This window comes from Oenanthe melanoleuca, chromosome 9, assembly GCF_029582105.1.
Source record: "Oenanthe melanoleuca isolate GR-GAL-2019-014 chromosome 9, OMel1.0, whole genome shotgun sequence".
Taxonomy (NCBI): domain Eukaryota; kingdom Metazoa; phylum Chordata; class Aves; order Passeriformes; family Muscicapidae; genus Oenanthe; species Oenanthe melanoleuca.
The window spans coordinates 1,127,683-1,146,294 of NC_079343.1; the positions used below are offsets into that span (position 1 = coordinate 1,127,683).

At 41.0% G+C, this 18,612-nt stretch overlaps 1 protein-coding gene across 1 annotated transcript in view; it reads left to right on the forward strand.

Annotated features, from left to right (window-relative positions):
• Positions 1-11,388, forward strand: part of VAMP2 (vesicle associated membrane protein 2) — a 48,314-nt gene extending 36,926 nt beyond the window's left edge. Inside the window, exons 2-5 of the mRNA XM_056498260.1 lie at positions 677-794; positions 5,975-6,133; positions 8,066-8,117; positions 10,024-11,388. Coding sequence (XP_056354235.1) covers positions 677-794; positions 5,975-6,133; positions 8,066-8,117; positions 10,024-10,040 — 346 coding nt within the window. The 3' untranslated portion in view covers positions 10,041-11,388. The remainder of the gene's footprint in view (positions 1-676; positions 795-5,974; positions 6,134-8,065; positions 8,118-10,023) is intronic.
• Positions 11,389-18,612: the final 7,224 nt, after the last annotated feature.

Sequence of the window (18,612 nt, forward strand, 5' to 3'; positions counted from 1 at the left end):
CCATATGTGTGCAATTCTCACCCCCACTTCCTCCTCCCTTTCTTTCTCCTCCCCTTCTGTTTGTGAGGGATGTAATCTCCTCCTGTTTCCATTTGTCTCCTCTTTATCTTTGCTTGGTGAAGTCCAAAGAGAGGAGCAGGGCAGTGCTTTACTCAGTGCACTGAGAGGGAAGACAGGGTCACAGCCCATCTCTTACTGCATGAACACAAGGTCCCCAGAGTAGAGTGTGTTTCCTTAGTGGGACATAAGCTCTGCCCTCCTAGTCAGGCCTGTGATCAGTTTAAGGTAGGTCATCTGAATTGTTTGCTCTTTAAAAAAGCAGCAGGGGAGGTGGAAGAGTTTGATAAAGTCCCATCAAGAAATAGTGTGAAAACTGATTGTGGTATAAGATGGGATGGGATGGAATGGAATGGAATGGAATGGAATGGAATGGAATGGAATGGAATGGAATGGAATGGAATGGAATGGAATGGAATGGAATGGAATGGAATGGTGGGGTTGTGATCCAGGAATGGAAGACATGGATTGAAACAATGGAAAAGTTCTCTGAAGAAGAAGGTTCTTTGAAACTTCAGAAGTTCTTTGAAGAGATAGGTACCTTTTGCCAGTTCCAGAAAAGGGGTAGTGAACAAGTAAAGATAGTTTTGGTGACATAGGTTCTCTGGTTTTGCTCCAGGTCTGTTCCAGCTTCTGCCCAGGGTCCCAGCGGTGCTGCAGGGGCTGCAGGGCCCCCTCCTGCCACCAATGTGTCCAGCAACAAGAGGCTGCAGCAGACACAAGCCCAGGTGGACGAGGTAAGTGGCTCCAGCACAAGGGTGCTGCTGTGGGCAGTTTCCTCCCTCGTGCAACTCCTACTCATCTGAAGGCAGTGGGTCTGAGAAATGAGATTTATCAAAGGAGGCAGACAGTGCAAGAGAGATCCTGAATATAAACATCCCTGTACCAGCAACAGTTCTGCAGATTAAATGTGGGCACTGGTGCCAATTCAGGAATTCCTCCCAGTCTGGTTAGGAGGAAATGTCATAGTGAAAGCAGCTCTTGTAGTGTGTTCCTGCACTCCTAAAGGTTAGATGCTGATTTCACAGACTGTTTCACAGAGATAGGCCATCACCTTCTCGTGGATAGATTAAAGCCATCAGAATTGAGCCCTGAGGGTGGTGTTCATTAGCAAGAGCTCCATTGATCATCACAATTTATTCCCAAAGAAAGACACCCACACATGATGTCATAACAGCATCTTTAAAAAATCCCCACTCCTTTTCAGAGAACCATGTGCCTGTTCCAGCTTGGATCCTTAAATTCTTGTCTTGACTGTAATGCCAGTGCCCATCCAATTGCTCTGGGAATGGGAACAGTGAGCACCCCACTGCTCATGGGTGCAGCCCCTGAGTGTGGAAGGAGGACAGAATCAGCTGCAGCATCCTTACACACCTGCTGTGTGCCTTTGTGTGTCGCTGTCAGACTAGGAACAGCAAATATAGCAACACACACACACACACACACACACACACACACACACGACTTCTGAGGCAGGAAGAAGTGTTTTTTTGAAAGGCCACTGCACTTATATAGGATAGATTGTGCCATACAGAATAGAAAAGGCTCATTGGTCCAAGAAAGCAACACTTCTTGAAAACATGATTTCTGCAAAACATCACGTAGCACACTCACGGCTCTGTGATCAACAACAGGTGTTAGTCTATGTTATTTCTTCTTCCTTCTTTTGTTTATTTCTGAGAAAGTCTCCAGCCTGGGAAAGATCCGAGCTGGAGCTGAGAAAGCCAACAGCCTGGGAGAAATCTGAGGTGGAATTTTCCCTGAGCCTTCAGCAGTGTCCACATTAGTGTTCTATTAAGGAAAGAATATTGTTAAACCCCTCCAAAGACTGAAGTAACTCATTGCTTACTCTCCATAGTGAAGTGCACAGAGCTTGTGTGATTCTTAAACACCAATTTGATAAAATACACATTAGAAAATATTTATTTACATGCATAAAGGCCTCTGTTTTCAAAAGCTTCAGGCATGCTTTAGAGATAGTGAGAAGACCTTAAAATATCCAACTGAAATGCATTTCTTAAATGAATTAAATACACCTGTCAAAATGAGCTTTATCTTTTTGAGAAGCTTTTCTTTGTTGAAAATCTGGAACAGTGACTTCCTGGTCTCCCCATTGTTGGTGCTCAGATGTGTCCACAACATCCTTCTGGCTGCAGAAACGCCTGTAGAAATGTCTAGACTAGGTTCTCTCTTTATCTCTTTGTTTTCTCTTCCAGTGGGGAAAGGAATGTTACATTTTAGCTTTTGTCTTTGGTCAGAATAATGAAATAAACTTCTTGCCCTGAACATGATATATCACAGTGGTCCTGTAATTGTTTATGTGAGTGACAGCAAAAGTAACTGTCCCTAAAATATTGTAATAATTGCTTTTTATTATCCTAAAATGAGTGGTGTCTATCAGATACATAGGGCTCTTCAAGTAGATCAGTAGAGATGGCATCAGTGAGGATGCTTGTGTTTAAAGTACTCTGTATTCTGACTTCTTTCATGAGACCCACAAAAATCTGGTTTTTTTGGGAGACCACATAATCTTGTCCAGTATGAGTAGACAATGAGTAGTGCTTGGATTTCAGGATTATGTGGGTGAAATTCAGGATTTGTGGGGGTTTTGTCTTCTGTTTGAGAGAGGCTGCAGTTGACACAGAATCAGATAATGAATTAGGTTGGAAAAGACCTTTTGAGATCATCTAGTCCAGCCTATGACCTGGCACCTCCTCATCAGCCAAACCATGGCACAGAGAGCTACATCCAGGCTTTGTTTAAACACCTCCAGGGACGGTGACTCCATCCCTCCCTGGGCAGAGGATTCCAGCACACAATCACTCTTTCAATGAAGAATATTTCACGGGTTTGGAGTTGACAGCATGTGGTCAGCAGCTCCTTTTTAACAGGGAAATCACGATATAAGAGTAGCCATGGGAGGCAAATTGGCACTTCCAGCACTGTGAGGTCGCTGGGGTGACACTGATTGTAACACTGTGGTGATGCCATGATGATTTTTTTACTTTCCATATACCTTTTATGTATTCTCAATACCCTTAACATGCACATTTGTAATTTTTTAAACTTAATATCTTTACATAGTGCTGATATTTTGCTAGGTCAGAAGACCAGACATCTTAAAAGCCTCACATTAGGGGACCAGAAAGCTTTGTGCTATCTTGAGCTGCCACATCTAAAGCATCTGCAAATTAAAATTAGGCTGATTTGGGGAGAGTACTTTAGAATAGGGAGATGTCACACCATTCATTTAAGCCTCTCATTGAGGCATCTTTGTTATATATGCTAATTTGCAAGGTCTACAAATTTATATATGTGATCTACCATGCATGTGCATTTCAGACATCCCACCTTGATGAATTGTTTCCTTGGAGTGGCTACCTGGAACACTGGTTAGACAGAGTTAGAGAACAAAGGAGCTTTTTATTAAAAGCCTTCAATAGATACACCTGGGGCAGTCAGAAGCCTCAGAGGCTACACCCAGAATGGACAATGGTCATGAGTTTTTCAGACAGATATAAGTTTTGTCCATTTTACATATCAGGGGTTGATCCTCCAATTGCAGCTTCAGGTAATGAAGTCATTTACCCCCAGTTTGCTCCCCACAAATCACTTTTGTTTATACTTTTTGGCCCTGACACTGCGAGGCCCAGAGACCCAGAGAGGAATTGTCTGAATAAAATGGGAGAACAGGAGCTGACAGGTTCTGGAGTTTTAGAGTTACACACTGAAACACTACATTATCTGAAAAATATAAAAGCTAAAATCCTAAGGTGTCAGTACCATAAAGATCCTTATTAAATAGAAATGAATATAAACACATATAAATTATAATATATATAAAAATAAAATAAAATAAAATAAAATAAAATAAAATAAAATAAAATAAAATAAAATAAAATAAAATAAAATAAAATAAAATAAAATAAAATAAAATAAAATAAAATAAAATAAAATAAAATTCCTTTGCCCTTTCTCTCTGATCTTCCCCGGGTATTTTCTTTCCCTGCCAGGTAGGGGACATCACCCGCAGGTGGCAGCAGAGCCCTGGGCAGTGCAGGAAACTTTGGATCTGCAGGAAATCACGGATATTTTTAATGCTACACCAATGACCATAGAGTATTTTAGCTATTCCTCTATTGGATTTTCCCACCTGATTCCTCTAGGCGTTGTAGGGCTCATTTTCTAAGGCCCGGGCAAACATATATTTATTTGACAAAAATGAAATCTCACCTGGAAAAGTGTTCACTGCAGCCAGGCTAGATTCAATGAGTAGTTCTGGGGAAACAAACAAAACCAAAACCAAACAAAACAGAACAAAAACAAACCAAACAAACAACCCAAAACCCCACAAGCAAACAAAAAAACCAAGCAACCCCCCACAAATAAACAAACGACAAAAAAACCCACCAAAATTCCAAAAAGCTAAGAGAATGGGTAGGAAATAGTGGAGTATTTTGTTTCAGCATTTTCAAATAGTTTAGCATTTTCGCTACAAATCGTTGTAGATACAATTCAACTGAATACTAGCTAAGAAATCAATACTTTAAAATGTTATTATTGTTTTATATGAAGTTAAGTGCTTGGAAGGTTTTGGTTTGGAAAAGCAAGTAAGAAAATTTGGATTGCCCAAAATATATTTAATTTTGGGTTAAGTTTGGTGGACAAGTGAAACAAATCTTTTGAGACCTTCTGCCAGTCCTACTAAAGATTCTTTCACTACCAGTTTCATCTCACTGTATTTGAGTAATGTATCCTTTAAATAATTCTGGATTTATACAGGTAATAGTTAAGTTTTATTAAATATGTATAACATGGAATTCCTTATTATAGAGAGTGAAATTTAACAGGAGATCAGCCTCACCCACTGCTAGAAAAATTGGACACAACTTTACTGAGATTGTGACGCTGTCTGACATTTGCTTTAGTGGTGAATTTCTACAGGATTTCCATTCAGTTATTGGCTTGCTAGAAGAGGATTTTCACTTTACCCAGTGTATAAAACATGCATGAACATCCCTTGCCTGTTGTGTGCTGGCTGTGCAATAAGGAGCCATGAGCTTTCTGCCATTCTTCAGGCTGAACTTTCTCCATTTACAAGCAGGACTTCAAATCACGGCTGAGGAGTCATCTTGCCCAAAAGATCTGCAGAATGAGAAAAATTCTTTGATAAGGAAATGCATACAGTTCCCTTTAGAGTGGCCTTTACTTAGCTGATTTCTCTGCTTCAGTTAAGGAAGGTATTAAATGTACAAGGAAAATAATGGCTTGTCCTTAGTGATATCAATCAAAGTGTGGTATGGAGATCTTCATCAGGTTTTTGTATCACTATAAAAATGTTGTTGGATTCTGCTGGGAATCAGTGAAAAAGCAGCCTTGAAGCCTTGGGTTTTTCAGCCTGCTCAAGAGCAAGAAATTATAACAATGATTAACACCTCTTGTTGATCATAGAGCCATGTGTGTCCTGCATGATGTTTTGCAGAAAGCATGTTTTCAAAGACATGTTGCCTTCTTGGACCAATAAGTCTTTTCTGTTTTGTTTTGCACCTACTACCCTATATAAGTGCAGTGTTTCTTTGAATAAACTTTCTCTTTTGCTTCTCCATTGCATGAGGAGCTATGTTGCATTATCCTTTTCACCACTCTCCTATAGCCAAAATGCAACATAAAAGAAGTCAAAACCTTTAATGGAACTGTGGTATTTCATACTGTCTCTTTACTTTCTGCCTTAAGGGGCATCCACACAGTGTAGCTCACTGAGTGTGTTCCCACAGTGGGATTTTGTGGCACTGCCCAGGGAATCCCATCACACACCGTGGCTGCTTTAGGATGAGGTGTGACATTCCAGGGGGTGACCAGGTGGGTGTCCCTCAGCTTGCCCGTGGGAGGAGTCCCAGGTGTGTCTGTGCCTTCACAGGTGGTGGACATCATGAGGATGAACGTGGACAAGGTGCTGGAGAGGGACCAGAAGCTGTCAGAGCTCGACAACCGGGCAGATGCATTGCAAGCAGGTGCCTCACAGTTTGAGACCAGTGCAGCCAAACTGAAGAGGAAATACTGGTGGAAAAATTGCAAGGTAAGGAATAGAAGTCATTGCTGGGAATTGCTTCATTGCATTCAGTGGGACTTTGCCTTCAGGATGGCTCCTCTGAGTCATCTCTTCTCCTCAAGGTGAGAAAGAGGTGCATTGACCTTGAGACTCCAGAACTCAAGCAACTTTGATCTTTACCAGAACACATATATTCTGCAGTATATAAAATGTAGATACAATTCTTGGCACTTCCCTAGTGCCTTCAAATAGGGATGGGAAAGCATTTAATGTCAATTCATGTCAGTTCTCTGTGGGAACCACAAAACCTCATCAGGTGCAGTGAATTCTAGCAGTGGGAGAAAAAAAGCTTTTTCCATGTGGGGATTATTATTGATTTCGTTTTTCTCCAGGATGGTAAACCATTAAAAAAGCCCCCAAAATTGGATTCCACAAACTGCTTGAGAAGGGAGGAAATTACAGTCTCTTATGAAGAGGGGCTGGTTTGGATAAAGCAGGACTTTCATCAGCCAGCTGCCTTCAAAATCTAATCCTTTCCCAAGAGCAGGGGGAACCTCACTCTCCTTTTTCAGAAGTCCTCCAGTATTTTTGGAATTTGGACCCAGAAACTTCATCTCCTCTTACTCTTCTTCTAAGGCTCATGTCTTTGCTTCTTCCTACTTGTGCACCACCACCACCATGACTACTGTGCCAAAAATTCAGGTTAATTTCCATTTCCCAATACCAGCTTTCCTGCTGACTGCTTGTGTCCACCCAAATAAAACCAGCTGCTCCCAAGGGAGAATCCCACATGTATCCCTTGCCAGCCTGTTGTCTTCAACCCACAGCACTATGAAATGTAAAGCAAGACAAAATATTCTGGGTAAACTACATGTACAAGCTCTCCAGAAATAAGAGGATCTAGGTTAGAAATTCATCTGAGCAGGTCCTCTGGGCCTCTTTTAGCTGTTGCCCAATTGATATGCCCAGAAGTGCAGGAAGCAGGGCTTTTGGGGCTATAAGCACAGATTTTGAGTTAGGGTCCCCCACGTGACTGCAGTCACAACAGTGACCTGCACTACACTAGACCTTCAAACCCATCCTCATTCTCCTTTCCTCATTCTCCCTTCCTGCTTTCCCTGACAAACAATCTCCCTGTCCTTCCTCTGACTGCCAAACTCTGGAAAGAGAGGGAAGAAATTTTTTAAAAAAATGTCCTGCAAGCCAATGCTCTGTCCTCATGTTAGGAGGAATGAAAGCCTTGATTTGACATGCCCTGTTGGTTGTTTTTCAGTCTTTCTACCCACTGGGTAATAATGGCAACTGGCCTGCAGCATCCCTGGAGGGCTTGTTAGCTTTCAGCTTTTCAGAGCCCAGGTGGGGGCTCTGAGGCAGCTCTGTGCAGGTGTGGGCTGGGCACATCTGCCTCTGCTCTTCTGTGCCTGGGGGAGCAGCTTCTGCTTTGCCCTGAGCTGTTTCCAGGAAAACCTGATGGCTATAACTGTTGTGGCTACTGTTGTGGCTAGCATGGGCTTCCTGTCTCAGCAGCACCAGCACACAGAGCAGCACAGAGCTGCTGGGTTTCATCTCCAGCTGCCCCTTCACTGACTTCAGGAACATTGGGAAAAGGGACGAGGTGACTCTGGAATAAAGGGATGAATGGCCACGTGTGAACCCAGCCACTGGAGTTGCTTTACTTTGGAAATTGAGTTTTTCTTTACTTCTGGGAATGGTTGAGGTTGGTCACAGCATCTTTAGCTGACAGGCAAGGACTGGCCAGCTTTGGTAAGAGGCTGTGTCCATTGTTGATTTTAAAACCAACACTAAATTTGGGGCCTTAACAAGTCTGTTGTGAGTTTACAAGAGTTAAAAGTATGAGGAATGAGTCACAAAGTAAAAGCAAAAATAAATGAGGGGTTTATGCCTTTTGTGTGAAAGCCTGACTTTCTCTTTTTCTTTCTTATAACTTTCTTTTTATAGATGATGATCATCCTTGGTGTAGTATGCGCAGTCATTCTCATTATAATTATAAGTGAGTAATTCATTTTCTCTTTTATTTATGATCTCAGTAGCTTGTGACTTAAGAATGGCTGTTACATTAAAAACCAAAGCAACAAAAAAAAAAGGATATGAAATATTTAAACTGATTAATTTGTGAAACTTCCCTTCCAGTGTTATGCTTTTATAGTGAGAATTACTGCAAACTCCCTGGACACATATTGGCAGAATTTGTTGACATTTAATGTTTTTTACATTAGCATGTTACATAACTTTCCCTAGGATTAAGAGCTCTCCCTTTCTATGTTTTAAATAAAATTTTATGCAGTCTCAGAGATGTTCCTTTCATTATGATGAGTGACACAGTCCTGGTGTTTTCTACTAAGAAGTTCTTGAAATACCTCATGTCTATAAAAAGAGGGTGAAGGCACACAGTCAAACAGGCATCTGATGAATTTTTTAAAAGTGTGTAGGTGCCTGATTTCTGCCATATCAGCTAGAATTTGAGATGTCAGTGTTTCTGAAGATCCTTTTGCACCTCAAATGCCCAAATGTTGTTAAAAGATGGCCCAAAGTCTCGCTGATTTATTTTCTCAAAAGATCATCTCATTCCACGCAGTTGTTGCAGGGAAGTTAGCTATGAATGAATAATAGCAGTCATGCTGGTTGGGACTCAGGGACCTTGTAATGACAGGAACTGAACATTTCATTTATGTAACCCTGTGTTAGCAACAGCTGTTAGGTGACATAACTGTAACATGGCATTAACTCCTAAAAGGGAGATTTCTTCAGATACACAATGCAGGTGGTAATGCAGAAGAGATTCACCAGAAGGCCAGATTGTGGATGTGAGTTAATGCCAGCTCTCAAGTTACATGCCTGGTATCCAGCATGTTTCCATTTTCCTCTGTTGCTCCTGTAAAGAAGGCTTACAGGATCACCTGTAAACATGACTAAATGGAATGAGATACATGTGACAGTTTATTAGTCTTATGAATGCTGGCACCAGAGTGACCCAGAATAATTCCAGGGTTTCGTAACACTGATACAGCAAGAGTGGGAAATGGTTAGATATTAATTAACTGTATTGACTGGAGGAAGACTGGCCCTTGCTCTGCAGTCTAATGCAGCAACCAGGCAAAAGAAGATGTGCAGCCATTGAACTAATTGCTGGGTATACATTCCTCATTGAGCATTATGTGAGTCTTAACAAGAAAGTAGAAAGTGGTCAAGATAACTCATAACTCCTCCACAGAAGTTTAGGATGAAACATATGTAAGTAAGAATGTTGTTTGACTTCTGGTTTAAAATGCTGAATGCTTGTCCTGGTAAATTAAAAAACAACAACAAAAAAAGACAGTGCAGGTTTGACATGGGTTAGGTTGAGTTTAGGGTTATGTTTTTAATCACAACTTGAGTGTCACATTGTTGAACCCAGGCTGTGGCTCACCACAGTGAGATCTAGCACCAGCTCAGTGAGATTCAAGTATACCTGTTGTTCAAATTATTTTTCCAGTCTATTTGATTCTTCTGTGATAAGTGCCTAAAGGCTGCAGCTTCAGGAAGGACCTTGTGTATTTAAATCAATGCTATATTTATTTACAGTAGCTCTCAAGTGTATGTTTAAACCCTATAGACATCAAGCATTCAAGTCCTGTTAGACAAGGCCTGCATGACTTTTCCAGTCTGTGGCTGGAGTGGGAGCAAGATCATGCTCTCCACGAGGGGTGGCTGTAGGTGCAGACAAACTGAGCCATTCCTCACAGCAGCAAGCTGCCATGGGTGCTGAGATGTCCCAAGCTGCCTGCTCCTGTTGCTGGAGGAAACAATACACGGCTTTGCAGGGGCTGCTGTAAGATAAAGCACAACAGTAACTCTGTAGTAACTCCTAGTTTTTGTCTTTAAAATTGTTTTTTCTTTCCCTCTGCTTCATTTCCCAGTTTATTTCTCCACTTGAAAAAGCAAAGAAGGAAGACTTGGCACAACTTTGTTCATATCAACCGACGATATCAGTGTTCCTTTGTTGAACTCCGCTTTTTAATTCCCGGTGTCTTGGGATTTTTGCTTGTAATAACCCATAAGCATTCAGTGTGGTGTATTTTGGAATTCTGTTGTTTCCACAAGAAACTGTACCAGCTAAATACTGCCAAGTAGTTCCATACACTGTCTAATCACTGTGTCTTAAAATGTGTACGCACTGACCTTCAGAAACTGTAGTATATGAAAAGCATCCTAAAACATCTCAGAATCAGAGAATGCAGCTGTGGGGAAGCTCCTGTTTAAAGGGACACTGTCAGGTGGATTTGGACCCAAATCTAAGGTTGCAGAAAATAAAAGGACCAAAATTCTCAATCTGAGCTCCTCAAGTTGGATGGCAAAATCCATTGTCAGATGTATCTGTTACTCCCACTGAAGAGAGTTACCTATAGTATTCATGTAAGATATCATATTTCAATTTAGCCAACCAAACATGGACTTTTTTGAGATTAAATGTAGAATCCAAGTCTAAAAACGTTGTCCGCAGAAAATAAATTAAGACTGGTTTATCATCTTTCATGCATTTAATTTTTTTCCTTATAAGAAAACACCTCATGGTGTTCTGAATAACCAAGATGGCCTCAATATGAAAGCCAGGAAAAAAAAAGCTGGTATGATAAAAAGCATTAGTTAGCACAGCCCTGAAAAAGCCAAGGGAAATGCAGAAGTGGTAATACAAGCATCACAATGACTCAGGTACAGTCTCCTGCTGAAAACTCAGCATTTGTCAGGTTTCATGGGACATCTCTTGAATACCAATTCCCAATTATTAGGCCCTGACTTAAAGCCCATGGGCAGTGTTGGTGATGTCTGTGGCTGCCCAGCTCTGTTGGAGGAAACTGCCTCTGCAGCAGTTTGCAGAAATGGTCCCCACTGCCAGGATGGTTCAAAAATCAGGAAGAAGGGAGGGGGGAACAGTGGGGAGAGGCTGAGAAAGGGAAGGATGCCTAACAAAGCTTTCCTGGAGAAGAGGGAGGAACAGAAACACTGTTCAAAATAGTGGTGTTAATAGGCTTAAAAAAAATATATATTTTAATTTGTGCATGCTGACAGTTCATAAACTATAGTGTCATCTTTGTAAAGTGCTCATCTGAGAGACCAATTACACTCAATTAATTTAAATTAGCATTTAAATTAGCATTTGATGTAATTAGTAATTAAAAGAAATTATATATTATGGCTTGAGAGGAAGTTACTGTATGATCTTGTGAATTTCTTGTTTCTTTCTTTTTGAAACAGTGAATAGTTTAATCATCCTTAACCAAACTAAAAATAAATCAATCAAATTTTGAGCCAGGAAATTCAGAAAAGGCTCTTCTTAGGATAACTTTCTCAGAATTTCGAGAAAGAATTCATGGAATTAAAAAAATAATAATTTGATGGGTTGGGGGTTTTTGTCTGCAATGTAATTAGAGAATAGAAACAGTGATAATAGTAGTGCAAACATTCCCGTTGTGGAGTGTCTCTCTTGACATGGTTTTAGATTTTAAAAAATGGGAGAGCCTGACCAGTTTGTTGCTATGAATCTGTATATAAATTGTGCTGAAGTAGAATTTTGCAGATGATGATGATGAATTGAAAGGTTCCAGTTGCATTTTTCCCTAAAGATTTATCACTTTATAATCACATGTACTGCTTCATATCATTAAGTCATAAGTAGCCCCAGTCTTAATGAAGCAGAATATTCAAAGTTACTGATGTGATACTCCCTGGTTTGCCCTGATCACTTCAGTCCTTCAGCTGGGTGAGAACACAAACAATTCTGAAATCCTCATGGGCTGGACAAAAATCGTAGCAGTGATGAAAGGCTGACTCCATGAGGTGACACAGCTGTGTATAAATGAGCTTTCACTGGTAGAGGAATGAGCCATCCAACTTCAGGAGCCTTTTCAAACTGCTAAGATAACTGGATAGCTGATATGGAGGAATTATCTAAGAGTGAGACCCTGCCACCCACACCCCTGTTGAGCCTGGTGTCCTCACAGAGCTTCTCTACTGAACAGTCATGAGATGAGGATGGCTTTTGCTGGAGATGGTGCAATCAGGAAGGTGAAATGCTGATACTGAGCCTTAATGCAGATGTTCCCTCTCCTCTGGGAGGCTGAACTGATACTCAGCTGATAGGACTGCAAATACACATTAAAGAGTTTGAATCCTCTAGCTGCAAACACACAAAGCTCCAAGTGAAACTGCAGTGGAAGTGCTACAAGGATACAAAGCTCACATCCTCCCAGCTAATGTAGTTCAAGCAAGTTAATAATCAATACCTTAGGTGAGAGTGAAGAATAGAAACTGCACTATGTGGAATGTAACTAATAGGGATGACTGCTAAATATAAGTGAGAATTTGCAAGGAAGAGTTAAGGAACCTGCCTTCTAGTGAGTTGTAGAATGTTTGTGAAGAGACTATTTCCTTCTGTGTGGTAATGAAATATGGCAAATTAATGTGTTTAACTTTTCAAAGTTGTTTGCCCACAGTGTGCTCATGAATGCTCAATGTTTGCTACTATTTGTGCTGTGGTGGTTGGTTGTAATTGGTGAGATAAGTCATGTAACCTTTCTAATTCAGCCCAGGATGCATGAACAAGTGTGTCTTTCCCTGGTGCACACGGAGCTCAGCTGCTCTTGCAGAGGGTTACACCTTCAGCAGGGAGGATATGTAAAACAGGACTGTTCAGGGTCACAGACTGCACAGCAGCATCACCTATGTGCAGGCTGGTGCAGGGCACAATATGTGTACACACAGCTGGAGATCTTACTTGTGCTGGGACCAGGATTGATTGCTTTCCACTCACTGCTTCTACATCTGAAATGTCCATGCAGGTACAACTGCCTGCCTGTAAATTTCCCATGAAAAGCTGAAGTCATTCTTGCTGGGTCACCACCAATGAGAATTTCAGCACCTGCTCTGCCTCACTAACACTGCCTTGACCCTTCCCTTGGGCTGGTAGAACATCACACAAAGCTTCCTTTTAGTGACCCCTTGGCAAACCCTCAGAGGACTCCACTGCCACCTTGGGGACAAACTGTAGCCTCTTCTGGCTGGAAGCAATGCTTTGGATAACTTTATCCAGAATTGGACATTGTTTGAGGTCGGCACATTCCATCCTTACAAGAAACTCCTCCTCTGCTTTCTGGAGCACAGCTGTACATCCCAGAGGCTGTGCAGCAGGAGATGCCCTTCACACACAGCACAGCTGAAAAGAAGGGTGTTGCATTTTAGGCTGTAGGTGAGTGGCAGAAAGAATAATGCAACATAGTTCCTCATGCAATGGAGAAGCAAAAGAGAGAAAGAGCTTTATTTAAAGTGTTTATTTAAACACTACACTTTATATAGGGTAGTACGTGAAAAACAGAATAGAAAAGACTCATTGGTCCAAGAAGGCAACACCTCTTTGAAAACATGCTTTCTGCAAAACATCAGACACTCGGCTCTCAAACACCCTGCAGGTGTATAATCAATTTCTTGTCCTTGTAAAGGCTGAGAAAGGCAAGGTTTCAAGGCTGCTTTTCCCTGCAGCATCCAACAACAGAAGGGGTTAACAGCTGGTCAGAGCCTGTACCATGCCCTTCTCAGTGATCTTGTAAATGATCCCACATCAGCTTCTGAGCTTGAACAAGTGTTGCTTGCACCCACTACCAGCAGGCTGCTGAGGTCCTGTTGGGCATTACACTTTCTCTCAAATTCAGATCATGCTGTAGTAACACAGATGTGGCTTTAAACCCAAAAACAGTCTTGCACAGAACTTGGCAGGAAAACCTAGAGTGGAAGCTCTAGCAAGGTACTTGACCTGATTTTCACTGGACAGCATTACATAACAGCACAGTCAATCCAGCAGAGTCAAACCTAATCCAATACTATTAGAAGGAGGATGGGAGAATCTGATAAAGATTCTCAATGTAACCTAGGATCTGTAAGACGAGGGGTGATTTAGAAATGTAGTCAGTCGGATTTCTTCATTCGGTTGGAACCTGCATGGTGTTAGCCCTGAGAACAGTTCAGGCAAATAAAATATTTTTCTTTTTATATAGTGATCTGCAATAAGTGACTTAAACACTCAGTAATGGAAGAGCAGGACATTATTGGCTGTGCAAGGAGTGAATTAGAACAGCCTCAATCTGCTGTGCTTTTGTCTGAGTAGCAAGACCTTTTAGAATTCTACTAATTTCTGTCTATCAAATTCTACTAGTTTCTGTCACTGCTCCTCTGACAGGGCTTCACCCAACTTAAATATTTATGAGTAGCTGAACTACTTCTTGTCTGAATACAATGGATTTTAGCTCTTAAGAGCAAGTTCTTGACGTCGATATTAGAGCATATCTGCAAAATGGTGATGTCTGCTTGTCAGAAGGGCATCAACCATGGGAGACTCAAACTTCAGGAACTTTTAGAAGCTTGATTTCAGCTCTTTCATGCTTTTTAAGAGTGAATTTTCTCTATTCTGTGAGAGATTGTCCACACAGAGGGAACATGCATGATGTATTATTTTTTTTAAGAGAGCAGCTTGATTGCATGTTGGTGGGAGACCTTCAGAAATAACCTAAGGGAGCACTTGGGTACGATCCAGGATTTCCATCCCAGCCCTGCTTCTCCTGCCCTTTAAACAGGGAAAAGGGCTGAACCAGCAGCCATATAAGGCACTGGGCTCTCTCCCAATGTACACAGTGAGTATTAGAGAAAGGCCCCAAAGTCTCTTTGATCTGGATTTTCATGCTGAACTTTAGACCTGTAACAGATCATAACCTTTGGCCCTCTATCTCATCAGAAGACTGAGATGTTCTTCCAGCCAGCTCTTCCTCTCCTGATTTAGATCCGTGTTGCTAGACAAGAGCCAAAGAAAGCACAAAGCACCCTCAAATTAGTTTCTTTGAAAGCAAAATTAAAAGGCTGAAGCAAGTAGTTTGAAAAAAGTGAATTGTAGAGAAATTATTGGCTGAAAGTTTCTCAAATGGTAACATTATTGTCAGGAGGGATTCTAGACTGGGAAGCAACCAAACCAGAACCTCACACCAGTTTTTCTTTCTCCATCTGGTCTACTTCAGAAATACTTCAGGAAAGGACTTTATTTTCCTCTTCAGTTAATTTCCCTTCTTCAGTTGATTAATGCCTCAATTGATGTGCTCAGTAGTTTTTCTTCTCCATTGAGAGCTGTAAGACTCTCTGCCTTTAAACCCATGCATAAAAAGAGATCTGAGCCACCCAAGGAGTTTACCTTTCTTCCTGGTGCACTGACATTTAAAAGCTACATCTTAGAATAAAGCAGAAAAACTGTGGCAGTCTGGTTACATGCAGTTTTGGTGGAGTAAACACTTGATTATTCAACAATGAGTCACTCCTGCAGTAACCTCATTCTGTCATGAGTGTATCACATCTGCTAACTCTCCACAGCAAAAACCAGAACCTGCATGGCTTTCAAACATGAATACAGCCTCGTGGCTTGCACATAACACTCTATTCAACCAAAGAAGCCGTGTACTAGAAGTTTAAAAGGGCAAAGTACTTGTTCTCAAAGAGAAAATATCATAGAGAACAACAAAGTTATGAAGAAAACCTTCTCCATTCTTCTGCTCTTCTCACAGTGTCTGGCTTATCCATTGTTCTTCAAGTCTCTTTCTGTTCTCTTAGAAAGCTGCTGTGGTTTTGGAGTGTAGAGTATTTGGAAGGCAGAGTGTTGGGGCTGTTCTGCCCTCTGGGTTGACTCCCTGCCTTCAGCACTGTCAGTGCTGTCCTGAGCCAGAGCTCAGGTGGGCCTCGGCTGCAGCAGAACCTCCTCCCTACAGTGCCCAGCTCTCCTCAAACCCTCACTCTCTCTTGGCTCTTCATTTGGCTCAAAATCATGTGATACAAAAGAAAGCTAAGCAACAGCATTTTTGCTACACTACCTTACATTGTAACATTGGACTTGAAGTTCAATTTATTTAACAGTTCTTGTAGCAGAAGTTTCATTAATTTTGTTGGAAAGAGAGTAAACAGCAATTAAAGATATTGTAGTAATCACAATGTTGTAGACTGGGAAATGGTCTAAGTGAAATACTGCAAACATTCAGTCAACTCCTTTTTATAAGTGGCTCTACCTAAGAGCCCCCTTTTTATATTAAAATTAAGCAGTGCTTGTCTATTAAATTCAAATATTAAAATGTACAATGACAGATGGTGGGTTTTTTTCTGGACAATGCAGGAGATCTATGCAGGCAGGATGGTGCAGCATCCTTTGTAGACAGCACCATTTGGGGTGTTCTAGCCCAAGACCTGGGCTAGTCAAATCAGAATTTCAGAGTGCCGGGGGCAGTAAAGATCCAGCCTGAAAGTCCACTTTGTCCTGAAGCAGTTTGGGCTTGGTGAGGGAATCTTTTTGGCATAGCATGATGATTTTTATTACTCTTGATCCACTCCAGTACCTGTCCTTGCCCACCTATAAAAGGTCTAAGGTGAGGATTAAAAAATCCCTTTGTTGAATCCATTACATTCCTGTCAAATATATGTGAACACATGGTGGTGGCCTGAGCTTTTTGTGAGGAGAAATTTAAAAGCATTAAATCGGTTTCTCCCCCTGATACGTTGCAGGTTTGTTTAAAGTAAAGCTAAATAATGGCAGCTGCAATTATTTCTTTGTAAGATGAAGGATTGAGATAGTGCATGTAATGGATCTACAAATTCATAGATCTACAATGAATAATTTTTTTCAGAAGTTTAGCTATTAATATTTATAGTATTGATCTGAAAGTTTGCTAAAATTTCTTTATTAATGAAAGTAGTCTTGGCAGGAACCAAAAATTCAGTGATCAGTATGACAACCATGCCACTAGCAAGTTACTAAATAATGCAAGTTCAGCCTTTCATGAAACCCAAAGGGAAGAAATATTCTGATTAAAAGTAGAAATGTATGGTAAAGACCATGGGTATAAACTTTATTACTTACTTACGTGTTGTTTAAGCAATTGGCAGCTATAAAAGTAGTCAAATAGTTCATTTCCAAAGCTTACCTATAGATGAAAGAATATTGTTTTTTCTCATTAGAAATGCTAACTTCAATCTATGTTCCACCTATTTTTTTCCCCAGACAGCAAAATGCCAATATTGCTATGACACACTCACAGGTCTGCACAATAAAATGTTACAGATAGCCCACTAATTGTCATGAAAAACGTAATTATTTTAGTAAATGAAACATCCTCCCTCCCCAAACCACAAACATGGTAAAATATTGCTCACATTAGGTTTATCAGCATCACTGAAAGATTAGAAATTAGCACCTCCTACTCAAGAGTGGGGCTTAAAAACATGCTTTGTCTGTTGCAAAAATACATTCTGAGGGGGAAGCACCAACTGTCTAGAGGTTTAAGTTTTATTTGACAACTCCTATTCTTTTTTCTTTACCCTTTCAAAAGGAAGTGCTTATAAATGTAGACAGGCATTTGCCATTTGGGTGAGAAGTTCTCCTTCCAAGTGTGAAAGAGACTAAACAGCCACTATCTACTGTGAGCAACCTTTAGTTTGTTTTGCAGCATAAAAAGTCCTCTAAGTGGCAATATATGAACTCTTATTATAAACTTGTTATGCTCATTGCAGGAAATGAGTTCACAGCCAGCTAATTAGTATTTTCCTTAATGACTTATGCTTGGGTCTTAGCACAGAAGAGCAGCCTCTGGAGGTGTTTGTGTAATCAATTCAGCTCTGTAGCATCTCACCCTCGCCAGCCTGGAGGGAGGAGCAAGGCATGCCCTGGTCTGGAAGTGACTTCAACATGTGCCTAAGCATACAGGGAAATTTCTCCTTTCTGTTTAATACAACAAAAAAACCCTCATTTGTCCTTGCTAGGTGCAGGCCTGGCATGGGATCTGTGCCATGCTCTAATTCAGAAGAGGAAAAACCTTTCCTTTGAATGATAAAAGAATTAGGGAGAAAAGGACCGCTGGGGTTGCCTGGTGCCATGTCCTGCTCAAGCAGGTCTGCCTTTGAGGTTGGAGCAGGTTGCATGGGTTTTGTCTTGATGAGGCTTAAAAACCTCCAAGGCCCATGGCTCCACAACAAATTCTGTCATTGAGTATGTTCAATGCCCTACCAAGGCTGATAAAAGTGCAGGAAACACCTTTGTAAGTGCATGTGCTTTATGGCTTTGCCTTTTTGTTCTGTTGTGCACTGATCTGATTAGAATAAAATTCAGATCTAATGGAACTAAGTGCACCCCCCTTTGTTTAAAGAACTTCCACTGACATCAAGAAATTTTCTTTTTCTTGTTGCCATTGGACTAAGATGTGCTCATGCTGAGGACATCAGTGAATTCTTTCCCCTGTGTGTGTGTGAATCCTGCTTCTCTGACACTGAAACTGGAATAGGCATAATAGGATCAGATTCGGGACATCTGCTGGAGTCTTGCTCTGTATGGTCTGAGGTCAGTGACAAAATCTTGAGTGGCTACTAAGTTACTAGACTGGCACCAAAGAAAGAAGAGGATTTACTGAGATTACTCCTCACAAGTATCCTTGGCAATG